At 37.3% G+C, this 18,040-nt stretch overlaps 1 protein-coding gene and 1 long non-coding RNA gene across 7 annotated transcripts in view; both read right to left on the bottom strand.

Annotated features, from left to right (window-relative positions):
• GFPT1 (glutamine--fructose-6-phosphate transaminase 1) overlaps positions 1 to 18,040 on the bottom strand; it is a 71,431-nt gene that overhangs the window by 52,951 nt on the left and 440 nt on the right. For 2 of the 6 annotated variants that reach the window (XM_081594565.1, XM_081594566.1), the window contains exons 2-3: positions 7,417 to 7,524; positions 5,020 to 5,132 (exon numbers count right to left, since the gene is read on the bottom strand). Coding sequence is in view for 2 of the 6 variants with exons in the window: in XM_081594562.1 (XP_081450688.1) it covers positions 5,025 to 5,132; positions 7,417 to 7,524 (216 nt within the window). In the remaining 4 variants the exon portion in view is untranslated. Of the gene's footprint in view, positions 1 to 2,392; positions 5,133 to 7,416; positions 7,525 to 18,040 lie in introns of those variants that run through there. The other 4 variants (XM_081594562.1, XM_081594564.1, XM_081594567.1 and 1 more) reach the window with 3 other exon arrangements.
• LOC145546766 (uncharacterized) lies at positions 10,089 to 17,219 on the bottom strand. Its single transcript, XR_014083245.1, has 2 exons — positions 12,387 to 17,219; positions 10,089 to 10,228 (listed from the first exon to the last, which is right to left on the bottom strand). It is a non-coding gene; the product is annotated as an uncharacterized LOC145546766 (long non-coding RNA).

Genomic DNA, 18,040 nt, shown 5'->3' with positions numbered 1-18,040 from the left:
AACACTATGAAAGCATAAGCTTATAGGCTGGTGCGCCTCTGTTTTAAAAAGCAGGTACTCTAATTCCTTCTCCCTATGAACTCTTTTTGCTTCTTCCAGGGGAAAGAAAAAAAAAAAAGAGTTCCAGTATACACTAAGAATGTCCCCTTTTAATTGCCTACATATAAAATTCATTTGGGTAAGGAAGCAGATAACAAGGCTTATCAAATTAGGTCGAAATTAAGAGCAAACTGCTGAGAAGTCTGAACAGGAAAGTCCATGTCGTTTAATATACAGTCTTTGTGGGTTTTACCCTGGCTAATCAAAGGTCATTCTAAAATACAAATCTGATCAAGAAACAATGCTTAAAATCCTTGAATAGACTTCCAATTACTTAAAATATGGTTTGCATCCCTAGTTACCCATATGAATCATCCTAAACCTGGTCAGGGATTTATTATACATAGATTCTCAAATTCTAACACACAACTCAAAAACTATTTTCTCTCAAGATAAAGCCCCAACACCTTTTCACAATATACAAGGCCCTTCACCATCTGGCCCCCACCTACCTTTCCATCCCCTTTCCATCCTCATCTCCCAAACCTCTCCAGTCACTCCTCAAAGCTCTCAATGCACCTGTTACAAATAACAACAGCTAACATTTATGGAGAATTTACCCTGTATGAGGTACTACAGACACCTCCTCACTCTATTTCTAACACTCTGACCATCATCTCTACACTGGACTAAACAGAATCCTAACTGGTGCCCCTGTGTCCAGTCTTCCTTCTGTACAATCTAGCCAAAGTGATCCATTCAAAGCAGAAGTTAGATCACGTCACTCCCTATGCAAAATGTTCCAATGGCTTCCCAATAAACATAGCAAAATCCATTGTTCTGAAGACTCTCTGTGCCCTAGCCATCAGCCTCCTCTCTAGCCTCATCTCCTGCACTCTACTCCTCACTTACTGAGCTCCAACCCCACTGACTTCCAGCTGCAAGCAGGCCAAGCCCACACACAATCTATGCACTTGGTGTTTCCTCTGCCTAGAATTCCCTCCTATAGACAATCACACAATCTCTGCTCAAATGTCACCTCTACCATACTTGTCATTTATAGCACTGATCTCTACCTGATATTATGTATTTATTTGTTGCCTGGCTCTCTCACTAGACAGTAAGTTTCATCTAGGCAGGGACTTTGCTTATCTTGTTCTCTGTCCTCAGGGCCTAGAACAATGGCTGGTATATAACAGGAACTCAATAGATATTCATTCTGTTACTGAATCCTCACAATACAATTACATACTATTAGGTATAACTGTCCCCATTTTATAGATGAAGAAACAGGCTCACGAGGTCACAAAACCTGCCCTAGGTCATAGCTGTAGGAAGCAGAGACAGAATTTGAAGCCAAGACTGGCTGCCTCCAGAGCTTAAGATTAAAACCACAGTGTACACTCTGCTGTACTATTACAACATTTGACATGTTGTCAACCTGGCTTCTACCAGAATTTAAGTTCTACGAAAAGGAGGAGCTTGTCTTATTATCTTTGAATCCTAAGCACTAAGCTATACAGAGCAGATACTTGAATTTTTGCTGGCTAGCTCAATCAATCAATGGAGAAAAATCATCAATGTCTTTTCTGATTTAACAGTGTTCTAAATAATTAAGGCAACCTGATAAATGACCTCCAGGAAAGTAAGGATCACGGTTTATTACTACTTAAGCAATGAAAACATGTAACTAGCTTTTTTGGATTAAGGTTAACTGTAATTGAAAGCAGTATGTCCCCCACATACTGGCAAGAGAAAGTACATCAGAGAAAGTAACAAGAGTCTATAAAATGAACCCATTTCAAATTCAAGGTAATTACCATACCTAGTACACTGTTGCCAAAGGAACATTATTTAAGGCCTAATAAGAAAAAATCATTGCTACAACAAGACACAAATTCCCCACAAGTAGTATTTCAGGTTTTATAGATTAATCATGGCTCCAATCCTGACTGTTTCTATTCACTGTTACTCCACTCTAAAGCTCCTCATTAAACCTTAAGTCTAGATATCATTACAATCAATTTTCTCTCCCCCCACACCCCAAGCTGCCAAGCAACGCTGAAGGTCACAAAATTCTGTTCACTGAATCTATTTCAAGTTCATAGTAATTACCAAACCTATTTCACGGCTGCCATTTAAGGAACATGTACCCATGTTCCTTATTAATTAAACTGAGAGCTCATTCAATTCCCCAACAGCTCATGACATCTTTTGTACTCTCCTTAAGACTCAATTTTACATAGTCCCTCAATCTCTACCTTACTCAGCTTTCTTTCAACTCATAACTGTTTAAATCAGCTTTTCTTTTGCCCTTAACCCCTATGAAGGCTAACTCTCTACCTGTGCCCACCTTTCTGAGCTGGAATGCCTCAATCACTTCCTTTCTTGCATCTTCTCTCTTCCCTCTACATTCACTCCCAAGGCTCTTTGTCCTCTGTGTACCTTTTCTCAGATGTCATCTTTCTTTTTTTTCTTTAATAGTCCAAACATATTTAATTTGCTGGTAATAATGAAACACCTAAATACCTACACCCAGAGAACAAATGTTAACATATTAATATAATCATTTATGCTTTACAGCTTTAAGATATAAAATACTAAAAAAATCTTTAGTTGTTGTCACACTCTAGGATAGCAGTCCTCTTCTGCCTTTCCTCTGCTCCCAAACCTCACTGGCTTTACTGTTGACACCATCTCAAGTCAGTACCTGCTCCTCTGAGCTTCAATTTCCTCATCTGCAAATGAGGAAGATAATTTTACCTACTCCATAGTTACAATGAGGACTATACAGAAGGCATTCAGTCAAGTGTCTGGGACACAGAAAGCAACAAATGTCAGCAAGTATTATCAAAGTCAGAAGCTACCAATAACCAGTCTAATGACCTTCTTTGAGATGTCTTCCTTCCCTTTTGTCTTAAGAGGTTAAACACTAACACTTGCTGGCAATAACAAAATAAACACCACAAATATCCAAACAACACACTCCAAATTAACAAATGTTAATTTCTAGCCATTTATGCTTTAGATCTATTTAAGTCCTGAAATGTAAAAAAAAAAAAAAGCAATTGGTGCCTCCTTTATACCCTACTTCATTCCTTTCCTCCCCAAAGGAGTCACAAGAGCTTTCCCACTTGTGCCTTCAAACTTGTATTGTGCTAATACAACTATAAATTATAGTGTTCTTTTTTTTAATAGCACAATACTGTACACACCCTTCCACAGGTTTTGGGTTTTTTTCACTCCAATATTAGGTTCTCAGAAAGCAGAGCCAGATCTGGTACACACCTTCCAAAAGCTACATATGGTCATTCACTGTCACATACAACTTATTCTCCCAATCCCCTAGCTGGTGGACATTGAGGTTGCTTCAAAACTTTGCTGCAATGCCATCTCATTGTCGTGTCTCCTTGTCACAGTGTTTCTTTTGAGTACATGCCCACAAGTGGAAGTGCCTGGCCATAAGGGATAGGCATCTCCCATTTAGAGAGAGCCAGACTGCTCTCCCAACGGACTCATCAGGTACAAATTCGCCAGCTCTGTCTGAAAGTGACCATTCCAGAAAAGGGATCACATTCCTGCAGGAGGGAACATGTTTCAATATGATGACATTCAGAGATGGTGATTCTGGTCACTATCTTCCTTTCCAGCCTCCCATACTCACTGACCAACAATGCAGCTTTAAAAGCTATCTACCATTCCATCAAACTTGCCTTCCCTATTCTTACTTTGACCCAAGCTAATCTACTCAGAAGGTCCTCCCTTCTCACCTTCACTGCCCAAATATAATTAGCAGCCAATCCTTACATATACTTAGCTTCCCCAACTTGTGGGAACTAGCTCTCCTCTGAATCTTAAACCAATCTGTTTGTCCTCTCCTATAAAATCTACTATATTCAGCCTGGTAAACAGGATGCAGTACACACAGTAGACCAAATATTTATAACCATAGTTTTTGAAGTGTAGCTGTTTGGGTGTCTGCTTTATTTCAAGCTAATCTTATCCACAACAGATTCAAAATAAATACTGTCATAATTTGTTAAATGGGTACAGTCGACCCTTGAACAACACAGAGGGTTAGGGATGCTGACTCACTGAGCAGTCAAAAACCTACATGTAACTTATGGCCAGCTTCTGGATCCAAGGTTCCACCTCCACAGATTTAATCAACCATGGATGGTGTAGCACTGTAGTGTTTACTACTGGAAAAAAAAAAAACTCCATATAAATGAACCTGCACAGTTCACACCCATGTTGTTCAAGCATCAATTGCACCACAAAACTGAATGTCTGGCTTATGCAAAAATTAAAGATGACTAAATCCACTGTTCTCCTTAATGATAACAATGACATCCGTTTGAGCAGGTATATAAACAACCTACTGTTTCCTGGATTTTGTGCAGGATTTTTTTATATGATTTTTCAATCAATTTACTTCAAAGTATTTGCTTTGTTTTCAAGTTTTCTGTGAAAAAATAAAATGTATAAGCATAAAATAATGAATAAATACTGTAAAATATACCCTGTATGATAGAACATGTATCTCTGGCAACTACTTTATGCTCGGGAAGTAAGAAAATCATGAGGTAAAAATATGATAGTTACCTGATTGTATCAGACCTACTAAAAGGTGCAACATCCAGACTGATGATATATCTAAACTCAGCATTTTAGTCCAAAGTGAAGACAATCACCAAGTTGAAGCCATGTGAATAAGGGCACTACTAAAAATACCTTTTGAGTTATGAAAGGCCCTTCCTCAGGAATGATGGCTATTTCCCTCCCTAGTTAATACCATTTCTGAAACAAAGGTATATTAAAAGCAGTACAAACAGTATCAAAACTACTTTTCTTCCCTCCCTTCAACTTTAAGAATCACTATTCTTAAAATGGGTCCCAAAATATGGGAGGAAAAATAATTTGGTAAGGAAGGGAGAAGAAGGAAGAAAAGAGGAAGGGGGACAAAAACAAACTAAGTACATTACTGTGAACTTCTTCATCCAGTGCCTTAACTTTTCCTTTCTTCTTAATGAGCTGGATTTTGCAGGCATTGGCTTCCCAATCTTTATCATTGCCTCCGTCTATTCCCACACCTGAATCATCCAGAGGTAGAAAAGCAAGATTTAGAAATTGGCTACTACTTAGAAACTATGACCGTAAGGCAGAACTTATAAGTGAAAAATACTTTTTTTTTCATCCGATTAATTCATTTACTTATCAATTCAAAATTTACTGAAAACGTACTGTATGTCAAGAACCATGATGGCCACTAGAGACAAAAATGAAGAAAATTCAGTTCCTGTTCTTAAATTTCTCAATAGTCTACTGACAAGACAGACAAGGAAAAAATAATTACCATACAGTGTGGTTTTAATATAATAAAAGTTATGTGGCTATAATAAAAGTACTACAGGTTGCAACTGCAGCACAATGGAGATACACAGAAGACTGGCACCACCTTAGAAGCAGGGTAAGGAAGGGATGTCAAGACACACAGCTCTCAAGATTCTACTGAAGTTCCTACAAAATTTGAAAAAGTTACTCTAGAGGTACTGGAAAACCACTGAGTTGTTTCAAGCAGAGAAATGACATGGCAAAGAAGTTTAGAAAAACCTCTTCGAAAACAGCGCAAAAATTGGAGGAGAGAAACAGGAAAGAAGAAACCTGCTGTCAGAAGTTACTGCTACAGCAAAGCAAAAATGAGGAAGGCCTGAGCTACACAATGGTCATGAAGTGATGGGTGTACTGAAAAGCAGAACTGACTGAAGGTAACGAGAGAAAGCACCTCCCAGGCTCAAAGGACTTGCTGAATGACTGGCTGTTGGTAAAAGGAAGAGAGAAAGGATAGAGTAAGACACGGATGAGAACTGGAATGTATTCAGTTCAATCCTGAACATGTAATGTTTACAATATCGTGGTTTGTCCAGGGAAAAATTTCTAGGAGGTAGCCGGAAAAACAGGTGTGCAACATGGGAAGTACATATGGATTGTAAGTCACCAACATACAGGAGGTTGATGAAGTCAGAGCTCACGCACAAAGATACAAAATAAGACAAGAGGACTCAGGAAAACACTGAGTTAGCCAAAAAGTTCATTCAAGTTTCTCCACAGGATGTTATGGAAAAACCCAAATGAACTTTTTGGCCAACCCAATATTTTGAGGAACATTAAAATAAGTAATAGGTGAAAGAAAAGTAGCCTCTAAAGCAGACAAAAAAGAAATAATCAGCGAGTTAGGAAGAGAATGAGAAGATATGTTGTCAGAGGCGAAGGAAAAGAGAATTTGAAGAACAAAGGAGTTGAGGAATTGACTTTCCGTTAGTTGAGGAAGAGTCATGGAAGATAAATGCCCATTACATAGGGCAATGTTGAGTGTACAGTAAAGAGTTAATATGGCAGGCCCAAAACTGCTATCTTAGAAAGGCCTGCTTGCAAAGCTGGTCCTTGGCTGGCATCTGTGAACTTGTATTTCAAGAGGGTTCCCACCACGTTAACTGATTAAGAATGGCTTACTGCACCTATACTGTTGGAGCAAACAATGTGGCTTACGCTGAACATCCACTTCCCTTAAAAGAGCCTGAAATGTCGGTACATGTTAGGCACCAGGTATCTACATGACCAGCCCACAGTGACAATCTTGAGCACAGAGTTAGTAATGAGCTTTCCTGGTACACATTTTCACATGTTGTCCAACTCGCTGGGGGAATTAAGCACGTGTGGTGACTCCACAGGGAGAGAATTCTGAAGCTTATGCCTGGCTTCCTCCAGACTTCGCCCCATGTACCTTTTCTCTTTGTTAATTTTGCTTTTTATTCTTTTGCTATAATAAACTGTAGCCATGAGTACAACTATATGCTGAGTGCTCCGAGGGAATCACTGAAACTGGAGATGGTCTTGGGGACCCCGATATGATTAAGGGAAGGAGTTGGAGTAGAACATAAAGTTGACAAAAAGTTACTTTTCTTTGCTTTGTCATTTATGTAAGATAGAATCTTGGGCAAGATCACATGCCAGAAGCATAGAATCCATGGAGAAAAAGAAATTACAAGTTATAGGAAAGAAAAACAAATTTATAGAGTAAGGCCTTCAAAAACACTGTTCTATAATGAAAATGCCCCCGGTAACTTGTTTTTACAGTAACATTCTTAGCACAAGAAGAGACCCATAAGAAGCAATACTCTACATAAATGGTAATGTTGTTGAAATTGAATGAACAAACCCTTTAAATATGATAAAAAACAAAAATTCTTCAGATTTTAGATTTACCAGAAACAACAAAATGGATATTATAAAAAGTCTAGTAACCGAAAACAAAAAACCCTTTTTATTGAGAGTCAAGAATCATGTAACACCCATAATATTTTTTAAAGGAAATACCAGCAGAATCGTATCCTCTGTACTCCAGTCGCTGAAGGCCTTTGATTAGCGTCTCCAAAATTTCTCGTCTTGTGCGAGGAACATGGTAGTTTAAGTAAGCAAATATACCTGCAAATAAACAAATAATTAATAGAAAATTCTGACTAGAGAATCAAAATTGGCATAGTTATGACAAAAACCCTAATGTGCATAATAATGTATAAGATGTGCAAAAAAGGTGAAGCTTGAGTCCATCTTTGAAAACAAATCTTCACTTCAAATTGTTCAAAGGCAGGGAAACTTTTTCATTGGGGACATTCTTATATATATAAAAAAGACTGAAGCAAATACGTCAAAACAAATGTGTAGTTTTTCAAAGAAATTTACAAGACTGGTTACTTACCTTCATCATTGACATTTTATCAACTAAAATTTATTTTTTAAAATTAACCAATAAATTTGGGATTTATGTCCTATACACTGTGCATTATTTTTAAAGGAAAACATTTTCTGAACTAAATATTTTAAGCAACGTATGTACCGTACAAAACTTACACAGACAGAATAATTTTTCTTACTTTCAATGACCATGCTATCAACACATTTAGGAATAAATAACTTATAAATAGCAATGATGTGAAGAATACTCACAATCTAAATCATTTAATCATAGAGAAAAATGGGCTAAAAATTATGTAATCATCATAGGAGAAATGGTTTCTCACTTGTTCACCAGATTCTAGTAAAGGACAAATAACTATAATATATATTAATAATTCTTGAGAATTCTCACTCTCGAGAACCAATCAAGACAGCATATTAAAAAGCAGAGACATTACTTTGCCGACAAAGGTCCGTCTAGTCAAGGCTATGGTTTTTCCAGTAGTCATGTATGGATGTGAGAGTTGGACTATAAAGAAAGCTGAGCGCCAAAGAATTGATGCTTTTGAACTGTGGTGTTGGAGAAGACTCTTGAGAGTTCCTTGGACTGCAAGGAGATCCAACCAGTTCATCCTAAAGGAAATCAGTCCTGAATATTCATTGGAAGGACTGATGTGGAAGCTGAAACTCCAATACTTTGGCCACCTGATGCAAAGAACTGACTCATTTGAAAAGACCGTGAAGCTGGGAAAGATTGAAGGTGGGAGGAGAAGGGGATGACAGAGGATGAGATGGTTGGATGGCATCACCAACTCGATGGACATGATTCTGAGTAGGCTTCAGGAGTTGGTGATGGACAGGGAAGCCTGGTGTGCTGCAGTCCATGGGGTCGCAAAGTGTCGGACACAAATGAGTGACTGAACCTGAACTGAGAATTCATAGGAAAGGAGCAATCGTTTGGAAAAGCAAAACTATAAATAAAGGGACTTGTACAACATAAACTGATCCAGTAAAGTAAAGTGGCAATAGAACACAGGTAAAGAAAATCCATATTTTAGGAATAGCAGCATGGAAATATTCTGAGGTCTTCCATGATTGTGCTTTGGCCAGCAAGGATATAGCTTAAATGTATAAAAACTGAAAATCGAAATATAAGGAAATATAAATTCAAGTAGCTTACTTATGAAAGAACTTTCCTTTTTCCTAACTATCTTACACTATAATGCCACTGATTCTTAAGGGGATTAATTCTGTGGGGCAGAACTCTGGAATGACCAGCTTTTATTTCATTTGAAAATCTATGTTTCTTTAAGAGTTTGGTCTTATCAAAGCATTTCAGAATACAGAAATATTACATTGCTAATATTTGACCAAAAAAAACCCATCATAACATGAATACCAAACACCATGATGAGTACAGTGCAATTTTCTCTAACAAACTACCATGCCCCCCCCAAAAAAGAAAATCACATTTTAAAACTAAACTCCAAAACAACATGAAACAACTATTTGAGCTTTTCCAAAAAAGGTAGCAGAAGGCCACAGTCTTATAGAAATTCTATATTCATTCATATTTTGAAAAATTATAATTGTGAAGATCTATTAATTTATCAGGCACTGTACAAGCATCTCACATGCACAGCACCACAACACCACATTAGGTCTGGGGGTTTTGTTGTTACTGATGTTTCTTTATAAAGTATCTGAAATATGAACAAACTAAAATAATAACCCAACTGTAAATCAAACTTTTATATGTTCTACCCTTTTACCCCCATGGGTCACTGGCCTTTGATAAAGATTAAACACACACAGAAAACTATCATTCCCAATTAAGTATCTGTGTTATCTCATTAATGGACAATACACAAAATATATTTTCCCAAAATAAAACTTTAATATAAATGTGCTAACAGAACACACATTCTCAACTAGCCTACTCTCTACCACTGTGATTAGCATCAGCTAAATAATCTGCTAAAGGAGGATACAATCTAATTCAATTAAAAATCATTAACTAATATGACATATTACACTGTCAAAAATTCTTTGCAGGCTGAGGGCTCTGGAAAGCCTTAAAGAAGTCCAAATCCAAATAATGCAGCACATTCAGAAAAATTCACTACTAAATCAGCTCTCCCTTAAGAAATGTAATTCCTTCCCTGGCAGTCCAGTGATTACAACTCTGCACTTCTAACGCAGGATGTGCGGCTTTGATCCATGGTTGGGGAACTAAGATCCTATGTGTGGTGAAACATGGCCAAAAATTTTTTTACAAATAAAAATAAATGTAATTCCTTTTTTTCCTGAGATTTATTTTTTTATTGAGGTAATATTGAGGCATTTCTTTCTACCTCAATATAATTTATGCGGTATTTATTTTTTTATTGAGGTAATAAGTTGCATGTATACAACATTATCGGAGAAGGAAATGGCAACCCACTCCAGTACTCTTGCCTGGAAAATTCCATGGATGGAGGAGCCTGGTAGGCTACAGTCCATGAGGTGGCAGAGAGTCGGACACAACAGAGAGACATCACTTTCTTTCTTTCTTTCTTTCTATAGTTCCTTTTGGAGAAGGAAATGGCAACCCACTCCAGTGTTTTTGCCTGGAGAATCCCATGGACAGAGGGGCCTGGTGGACTGCAGTCTACGGGGTTGCAAAGAGTCGGGACACGACTAAGCAACTAACACACACACACATACAACATTACATTTCTACTTCTGTATACTTTATATACTCTGTTCTGTGTTTCTACATTCTTGTTTTTGTTTGGTTTGTTCACTTAAAGAAATGTAATTCTGATGGTAAAAAAAATAATACATTCAGAGAAGTAAAGATGAAATATAATAATCAAATACCAATTTTTAAAACAATTTAAATGTTAATAACAAAAACATTGTTTTTAAGACAAGTTATAGATAGACTCAATACATAAAGAAAATTCAGAGTGATGTCATATTAAATTCACTAATTTCAAGACATGTAATTCAGCAACATTCAACTCTGATATTTTTCCTAACTTCAATCTCCCTGGTTTACATCAGTTCATTGTGTGGATCCTGAGATCCTGAGTACAATTTTATAGGAAGAGAAATATTCTCTAAACCAATATCCCTCTCCAAACAAACTTAAGGTTTTTATTTATTTGGCTGCGCCAGGTCTTAGTTGCAGCACACAGGATCTCTGACCTTCACTGCAGCATGCAGGATCTTAAGTTACCCAACCTGGGATCGAACCTGCACGCCCGGCAATGGAAGCACAGAGTGTTATCCACTGGACCGCCAGGGAAGTTTCACATAGTATGCATGTTTTTTATATTGTCTGTTGATTCCCTACTAGCAATACTAACATTCATCGCAGCTTTAAGGTAAAGACAACTATATCGCTTAGCCTATGATACTATGAAAGTATCCGCATAACAATTTCTAGGCCTTTAGATACTGACAACACTGATTTCAAGACATTCATATTTTCTTTGTGGTCCACATAAAAATGGTACATTTCCCAATAAGTGGAATCTTAGATTCAATGAAATACCATGTATCAATTCCAATTCAAAACCTGCCTTTCTCTCAAGAGAGAAAGCACTACTGTTACCAATAATCATTACTGTCATTGTTTTGGTTCACTACTAGAACAAACAAAAAGAGAAGAGGTAGAATAGAGCAAGTAGTAGGAGCAATATTTCTCCCTGCATAACTAGGCAGAAACTAAAAGGATTAAAAGGATGACACACACAGAGAAATTCTCTAAGATCAAAGTATCAGAGCTGGGAGAAGAAAGTTAGTTATCCAGCATTAGGAAAATGAAAGATAAAGAGGATGAATCTGTTGATTTACACACCAGTCCCTTGAGAGCACAGCTGGCCCACTTGTTCGGGTTAGGGGGTTATCTGTAATCTTGGGGAAAACAGAACTGCAAACAATTTGCCAACTGGGCGTGCAGAGCATATTTACAGCCGTTTACAGGGTAGGTATTCATAACTCAAAATGACAGAGTAGCAATCCCTACTTCAGGTCTTTGATATTTGTCTTGTCAAACTTCACAACAAACAATTCTGCTTACTGCTACTGCTAAGTCACCTCAGTCATGTCCGACTCTGTGCGACCCCATAGGTGGCAGCCCAGCAGGCTCCACCATCCCTGAGATTCTCCAGGCAAGAACACTGGAGTGGGTTGCCATTTCCTTCTCCAATGCATGAAAGTGAAAAGTGAAAGTGAAGTCCCTCAGTCGTGTCCGACTCTTAGCGACCCCATGGACTGCAGCCCACCAGGCTCCTCCATCCATGGGATTTTCCAGGCAAGAGTACTGGAATGGGGTGCCATTGCCTTCTCTGAATTGTGCTTAAGGTAACTACAAAAGCCTAAAAAACAACTCTTCACAGCTCTTCAGTAATTGTTCCAATACCACAAACAGTAGTAGCTGTATGGAGCACAGGAGATTTTCTACTGCCAAGTCGGCTTGTGTTTCCAAAGTGAAAATTTCTTATTAATGTAATATACCTGGAATAAATATATCCCTAACTGAAGTAAGAGGCTGCACTTACAAGCATCATTCTCAGAAAATGGCAACTTAAATTCAGTGACATAAAAGCACTTATAAGCACCTTGCTTAACAAGATATTCAGACATGACCTAGATCATAGGCTTGACACACCTGGTTAAAAGCAATATAGTTATAGGCAAAGATTCTTCAATCGTACTGACATGAAAACAATGCAATTTAGCTGACCAATCAAATTATTAAAGTTTCTATGTCTGGTTTAATTTAGGTTCTTATGAACAAAAAATTTTCCTTTATATGAGGTATAACTGACTTGCAATATTGCATTAGTTTCAGGAAGAAATTTTGCTCTTCCATATTTTTTCACTTGACAGCTTCAATATTCTGATGAGAACCTAGACATCGGAGTTTATCAGTATTAAGAGTTCAAATTCCTTCTCCAAATTTTATATTTTCTGAAACAATCCATCCACAATGTCACTTGTTTTCTTTTTAAATTTTTTCTTATAACAAGTTACAAATTGTCACTAAAGATTCAAATTACACAAATCCTACAGAATGAATTGTGAAAAATCTCTTTTCTACCTTCATACAGGAGATAACTACCATTAATCCCACACACATTGCACCAAACCTTCAGATATGAATTTTTCTACATATATAAACTCAGAGGTATATGGTCTTAGAGGTTTTTTGAAAAGCATATGAATGTGATAATACACATATTGTTCCATATTTTTCTCTTAAGATGTTGGAGATCTTTTTATGTCAGTGCAACACATCCACCCCAGTCTATTTAGTGGCTGCATAATAATAATAGTGCATAATAGATTTCTCATTTTTTACCCAGCCATTTACCTATTTATTGAGGCTTTCCTAACTCTTTGTAATTATGAACAATTCTGCAATTAAAGTTATACACACCAACTAGATGCTTGCCATAAAACACAGTCAAAATTATAATTATGGAGGCACATTCTATAGGTAAGATTCCTCTAAAAGATGAAATATTTGAGACAACATTTTCTACAACCCCAAAAACACAAAGAAAAAATTATATGGAGTGACATAAGAGAAATTTCAATTTTTTGTTTGTTAACTGTTCAAAATCTTTTTCCTAGTTACAAATGCTGGTTGAATTGTCCCCTACTTTGTTGTAAATACTTGTGGCCACTGGACGGAGCTCCAGAACACTTCTCTCTTGCATATTTAACACCCTAGAATCTAAGCAGTGTTTAAACCCTGACATTGCTAATTATACACTCCCTCACAGTCTACCTTTGTCATCATCTTTCCTGAGAAAAAGCATGCATTCCTTGCTTACACACCTTCCAACATTCCATCTCTCCTGCTTCTCTCTGATCAATCACATCAGATCACAGTTTTTCATCATCTTGCCAAGTCAGCCCCTCTGGGCCCATTATGCTCTCACCTGTGTCCCTGAGCACTCCTACAGTGAAATCCATCCATTTCAGGTCATCCATCCATCTGAGGTCTACTTTGCTACAGACCCTCCCAACTGCTGACCAGTTCTGCTAATTCATTGTTTGTCTAACTTTCAAATCACCCCGATATTATGCTAAAGTCTAGAGTCTAGACTAACTCTTAAATCCTCATTTCTCTCTTCCCAGCTTCTTTCTCATTTCTGGTAGATTCTTTGTAGAACTGAAGCGTTCCTCTTCATCTTAAAACTTCTCTATAAACTCTCTTATCTTTCCTTATAACTCAAAATAGAGAAAGATATTCCACATACTATTCCGTGAACCAACCTCTCCTACTTGAACAAACCTCTCCTACTTGTAAGTCTTGATAAGTGAGTCCTTGATTTTGTAAATATAGAACTTTTTGTTAACATCAAAATATTATGAGGATCCTACACAACAGTTCAGTTCAGTAGCTCAGTTGTGTCTCTTTGCAATCCCATGGACTGCAGCACACCAGGCATCCCTGTCCTACACAACAGTGGGTTGAATTTTCATTATCTAATCATCTAGCTCAACTTTCAGTCAATTTAGAGACAATGCTTAGGGTATGAATCAACCAGTTAACACCTGGTTTTAACTTCACAGCTTACATGTTGGAAATCAACTTTTCAACTCTACCAAGGACCTCAGTTTCACAATATTGTCTCTTTTGTTGGTATACATGTTCTCTTCCTGAACACAAACTTAAATTCTTCTACCTTCATATGTGTGACTTCTCTAATGATTTCTTTATAGCCAAATGCAATTAATCTCTCTCTGCGGTATTAAACATTAATGACCTTTTTCTACTCTTACAGACTTTCTACTAAGGCAATATACCACTTTGGAACGTTTGTGCCTCTAACTACTATTCTTTGGCCTCTTTTCCTGGTACTTCAATTTCTTCTTTCAAACCCACTGGTAGTGGTTCTTAATTTATTACTTCTGACTTCATACACTGTTCAGTAAAATGTGTCATCAGTGGCATCTCTCACAATGCACTAGTTCTTTACCAGCTGGCAGCAGTCCTCACCAAGAGTCCTATCCTGTCATCTGGAACATTCCTGGCCTAACCAGTCTCTCAATTTCTATTCATTTCACTCGCAATCTAAAACATGGCAATGAACAAGGACTGTTATTATCACCCACACCTGCTACACGTGTATTTACTGTTCCTTTCAATCAGACAGCAATTCCTTGAAGGTAATTCCCTTCTTCTAGTCGTCTCTCCTAAGGGCAGAGTGCCAAGTACAAAGAGATCACTTCAAATATCTTTTCTTTTACCAATATTTTGTTATTGAAGTATAGTTGCTTTATAATGGTGTGTTAATTTCTGATGTACATCAAAGTGACTCAGTTATACATACATATCAAATACCTTCTACTACTTTCTAGGTACCTAAAATGTACAGTCAAAAATTCTCAAACCACAGAAAGAGAACATTATATTGCAGGATGCTAAGTAGGCATACAGTAAAAGAAAGTCTCCATAATTAAAGGTCTAAGAAATACTGGGTTAAACAAAGTTAACAGGTTTATTTGTAGAACTTCCTAAAAACTTTAAACTTGCTAATTGAGCATCTCCAAAAGCAGAATTGCCCAAACTTATGTGTTACAAAACTCTTTCCCACCTTATACTGCTTATTACTAGAACCTGTTAACTTTTCCTTTTCCAGGGAACACAACTGAGAAAATGCTCATTAAACAATAATTCTTTTCTTTCACATCTACTTCATACTCAGTATGTGTAAGAATATGGCAATATCACTAATTTTATGATTTATCATAGAAGCCAGTCTCAGCATCACTTAAATAGCCCCAAAGCCATTACACAGTATAATTACAAAACAATTTTTAAGGATTCATTTCAGAATATTTTTTAATTGCAGCTCTCTATCTGCTTTTAAATACGATCTCATTTACGAAAATGTCACTTATATACACCACTGGAGCAAAAGGGTATAATCCCATATTTACTAAAAAAAAAAAAAAAAACCACCAGCAAAATCTGTTAAGAGCTGTGTGAAGTTTAAGTGAATTGACACTCTCTCACTGAAGCCAAAGCTAAAACAGATTATCAAGGACAAAGTGCATTCCAAATAATCAAGAATAAGAGGAAGACAAAATAAATTTGGAAAATAGATACACTATTTTTCTCTGGAAGGTTCTTAACGCTTATTAGCACATGAAATGTTCCAATAAGTCCTGAATTAAAAAAAAAAAAAAGCCAGTTCAGCATTGTTTAAATTTGCTTCTCAAATTTGACCATAAAATCTTTTTTCTCCTCAGTAACACTTACTAACATCCCAATACAATCTGATAAATAACAGTTTTACCAGTATTTCTGATTGGTAAAAGCTATCAAAAAAGAATTGTTACCCTCATTCTTCTGTTTCAACATTCTGCAATGTTGAAATCAAATAATCTTTTAGAAAACCTTTAACAAGCAGCAGGTATTCACAAAGTAAACCTCTAAATTTTCCCATCTAATCTCATCCCCACTCACTTCCTCTGCCTAGAAATTTTATTTCAATAATTAAGATGTGGGAAGAAAACAAAGACAAATCTTGTCTTCTTAACAGTTAACTTTCAGAACCACATACCAAAGAGGAGATAAATTCTGGATATTCCTGGAATCATGTAAAATTCTCATCCAGGTTAAAAGCAGGACCTTCGAAATGCCTCAAATACTAGTTCTTTATTTCTTGCTCCGTCACCTGTTTCCTCAGTAGTAAAACACTGTGGAAAGGGGATGCTGGCTGTGTGAAAATGTCTAACATTTAATCTCCACCCTAAAATCTGAACCTCCCATTCTTATCTGAACCTTTTCTAAACCAGATCTTATGTCTTCTTTTATAGTACTATATTTTTTACTTCCTTTTTCCTGGAACAAGATAAGAAATGATCTGCAACTAGAAAGCCAGGTACTTGAATAGGTGAATGCTTCATCACTCAGTAACAATTACCAAACCAAACACATCGGGGGCCTGCAAATTCATTACCCCACAGCTCCAAACTAAATTATGTCTTTCGGAAAACCATTCTGCTACCCTGAGACATAGCAAAGGTCCTGATTCTAAAGTCTGCTCTCCCACTAATAATTTCAGCAAGCTATTTATAGTTGTTTGTTTTTTGTGCAGTTTTTTTAGTCTACTCTAAATTTAAACCTGCTCTTCATTTTAGAAGCTGAAATTAGCATTAAGTTAAATACAAGAAAAAGAGACACTAATCAGCAGGAGCTACCTCCTGCTCAGTTCTTCTTGAAAAGGGATACAAAGAGTAACTTTCCCAGATAGCTTCAATTCTATTGCAATCATAATTCCCTTAAAAGGTGTTTTTCTTCCAGGGGTAAGGTCGTTGTAAATTTCAATAAGGAAGGTAAGAATTCAATTCTTTTTACTTACAATAGCCAAGTTAGTACCAATTTTAGAGCATATCAGTCATTTCAGATATAATTCTGACAATTCCTTTTGAACTCACTGTGCGTGAGTGCTAAGTCACTTCAGTCGTGTCCGACTCTTTGCGACCCTATAAACTGTAGCCCGCCAGGCTCCTCTGTCCTTTGGATTCTCCAGGCAAGAATACTAGAGTGGGTTGCCATACCCTCCTCCTGGGGAATCTTCCCGACCCAGGGTACGAACCTGCGTCTCCTTACATCTCCTGCATTGGCAGGTCGTTTCTTTACCACTAGCGCCACCTGGGAAGCCCCTCACTAGCGCCACCTGGGAAGCCCCTTTTAACTCACACAACTTTCAGGTTACTATTAAAATGACTAAATCTCAAATCATGTAATAGAAGGGCCTAACTTCAGGTTTTAGCTGTTCTAGGTAAAACATTCATTAAATGTAGGCCAATATTTCTCATAAGAAAGTGTTTCAAATGGAAGCACACTCAAGTGATAAATGAAGTACGATCTCTCTCCACGGTCACTTCCGGGCCCATTCGACAAGGTATTGATCAGCATTGGGTTCTGTTGAGACGGGGGCGGGGGGGAGGCAGGAAGTAAGATTATGCGTAATGTCATTATCGTAGTTCTAGTTATAGTTCTATTTTCTGCTGGGCGTGCCCGAAAGAAAGCAACTAAAATTAAGTATTTTTTAAAGGATAAATCCCAGAAACATGCGAGATAAATTTAAGAGACCTCACCTGATGTTCCACAGGTTGTCTCACTCACCTGGACTCTTTTGAATTCACTCCCCTCCACACCTCAGTTCCCTCAGCCCTCGCCCCTTTTCCAATACAGACACTGCTTTTCCCTCCTGGTTCTCTTCCTGGCGCAAAACCCCCATTCGGC

Source organism: Giraffa tippelskirchi, chromosome 4, assembly GCF_054371585.1.
Source record: "Giraffa tippelskirchi isolate mGirTip1 chromosome 4, T2T-mGirTip1v1.2.pri, whole genome shotgun sequence".
NCBI classification, from domain to species: Eukaryota; Metazoa; Chordata; class Mammalia; order Artiodactyla; family Giraffidae; genus Giraffa; species Giraffa tippelskirchi.
This window is presented reverse-complemented; position numbering and strand designations above follow the sequence as displayed.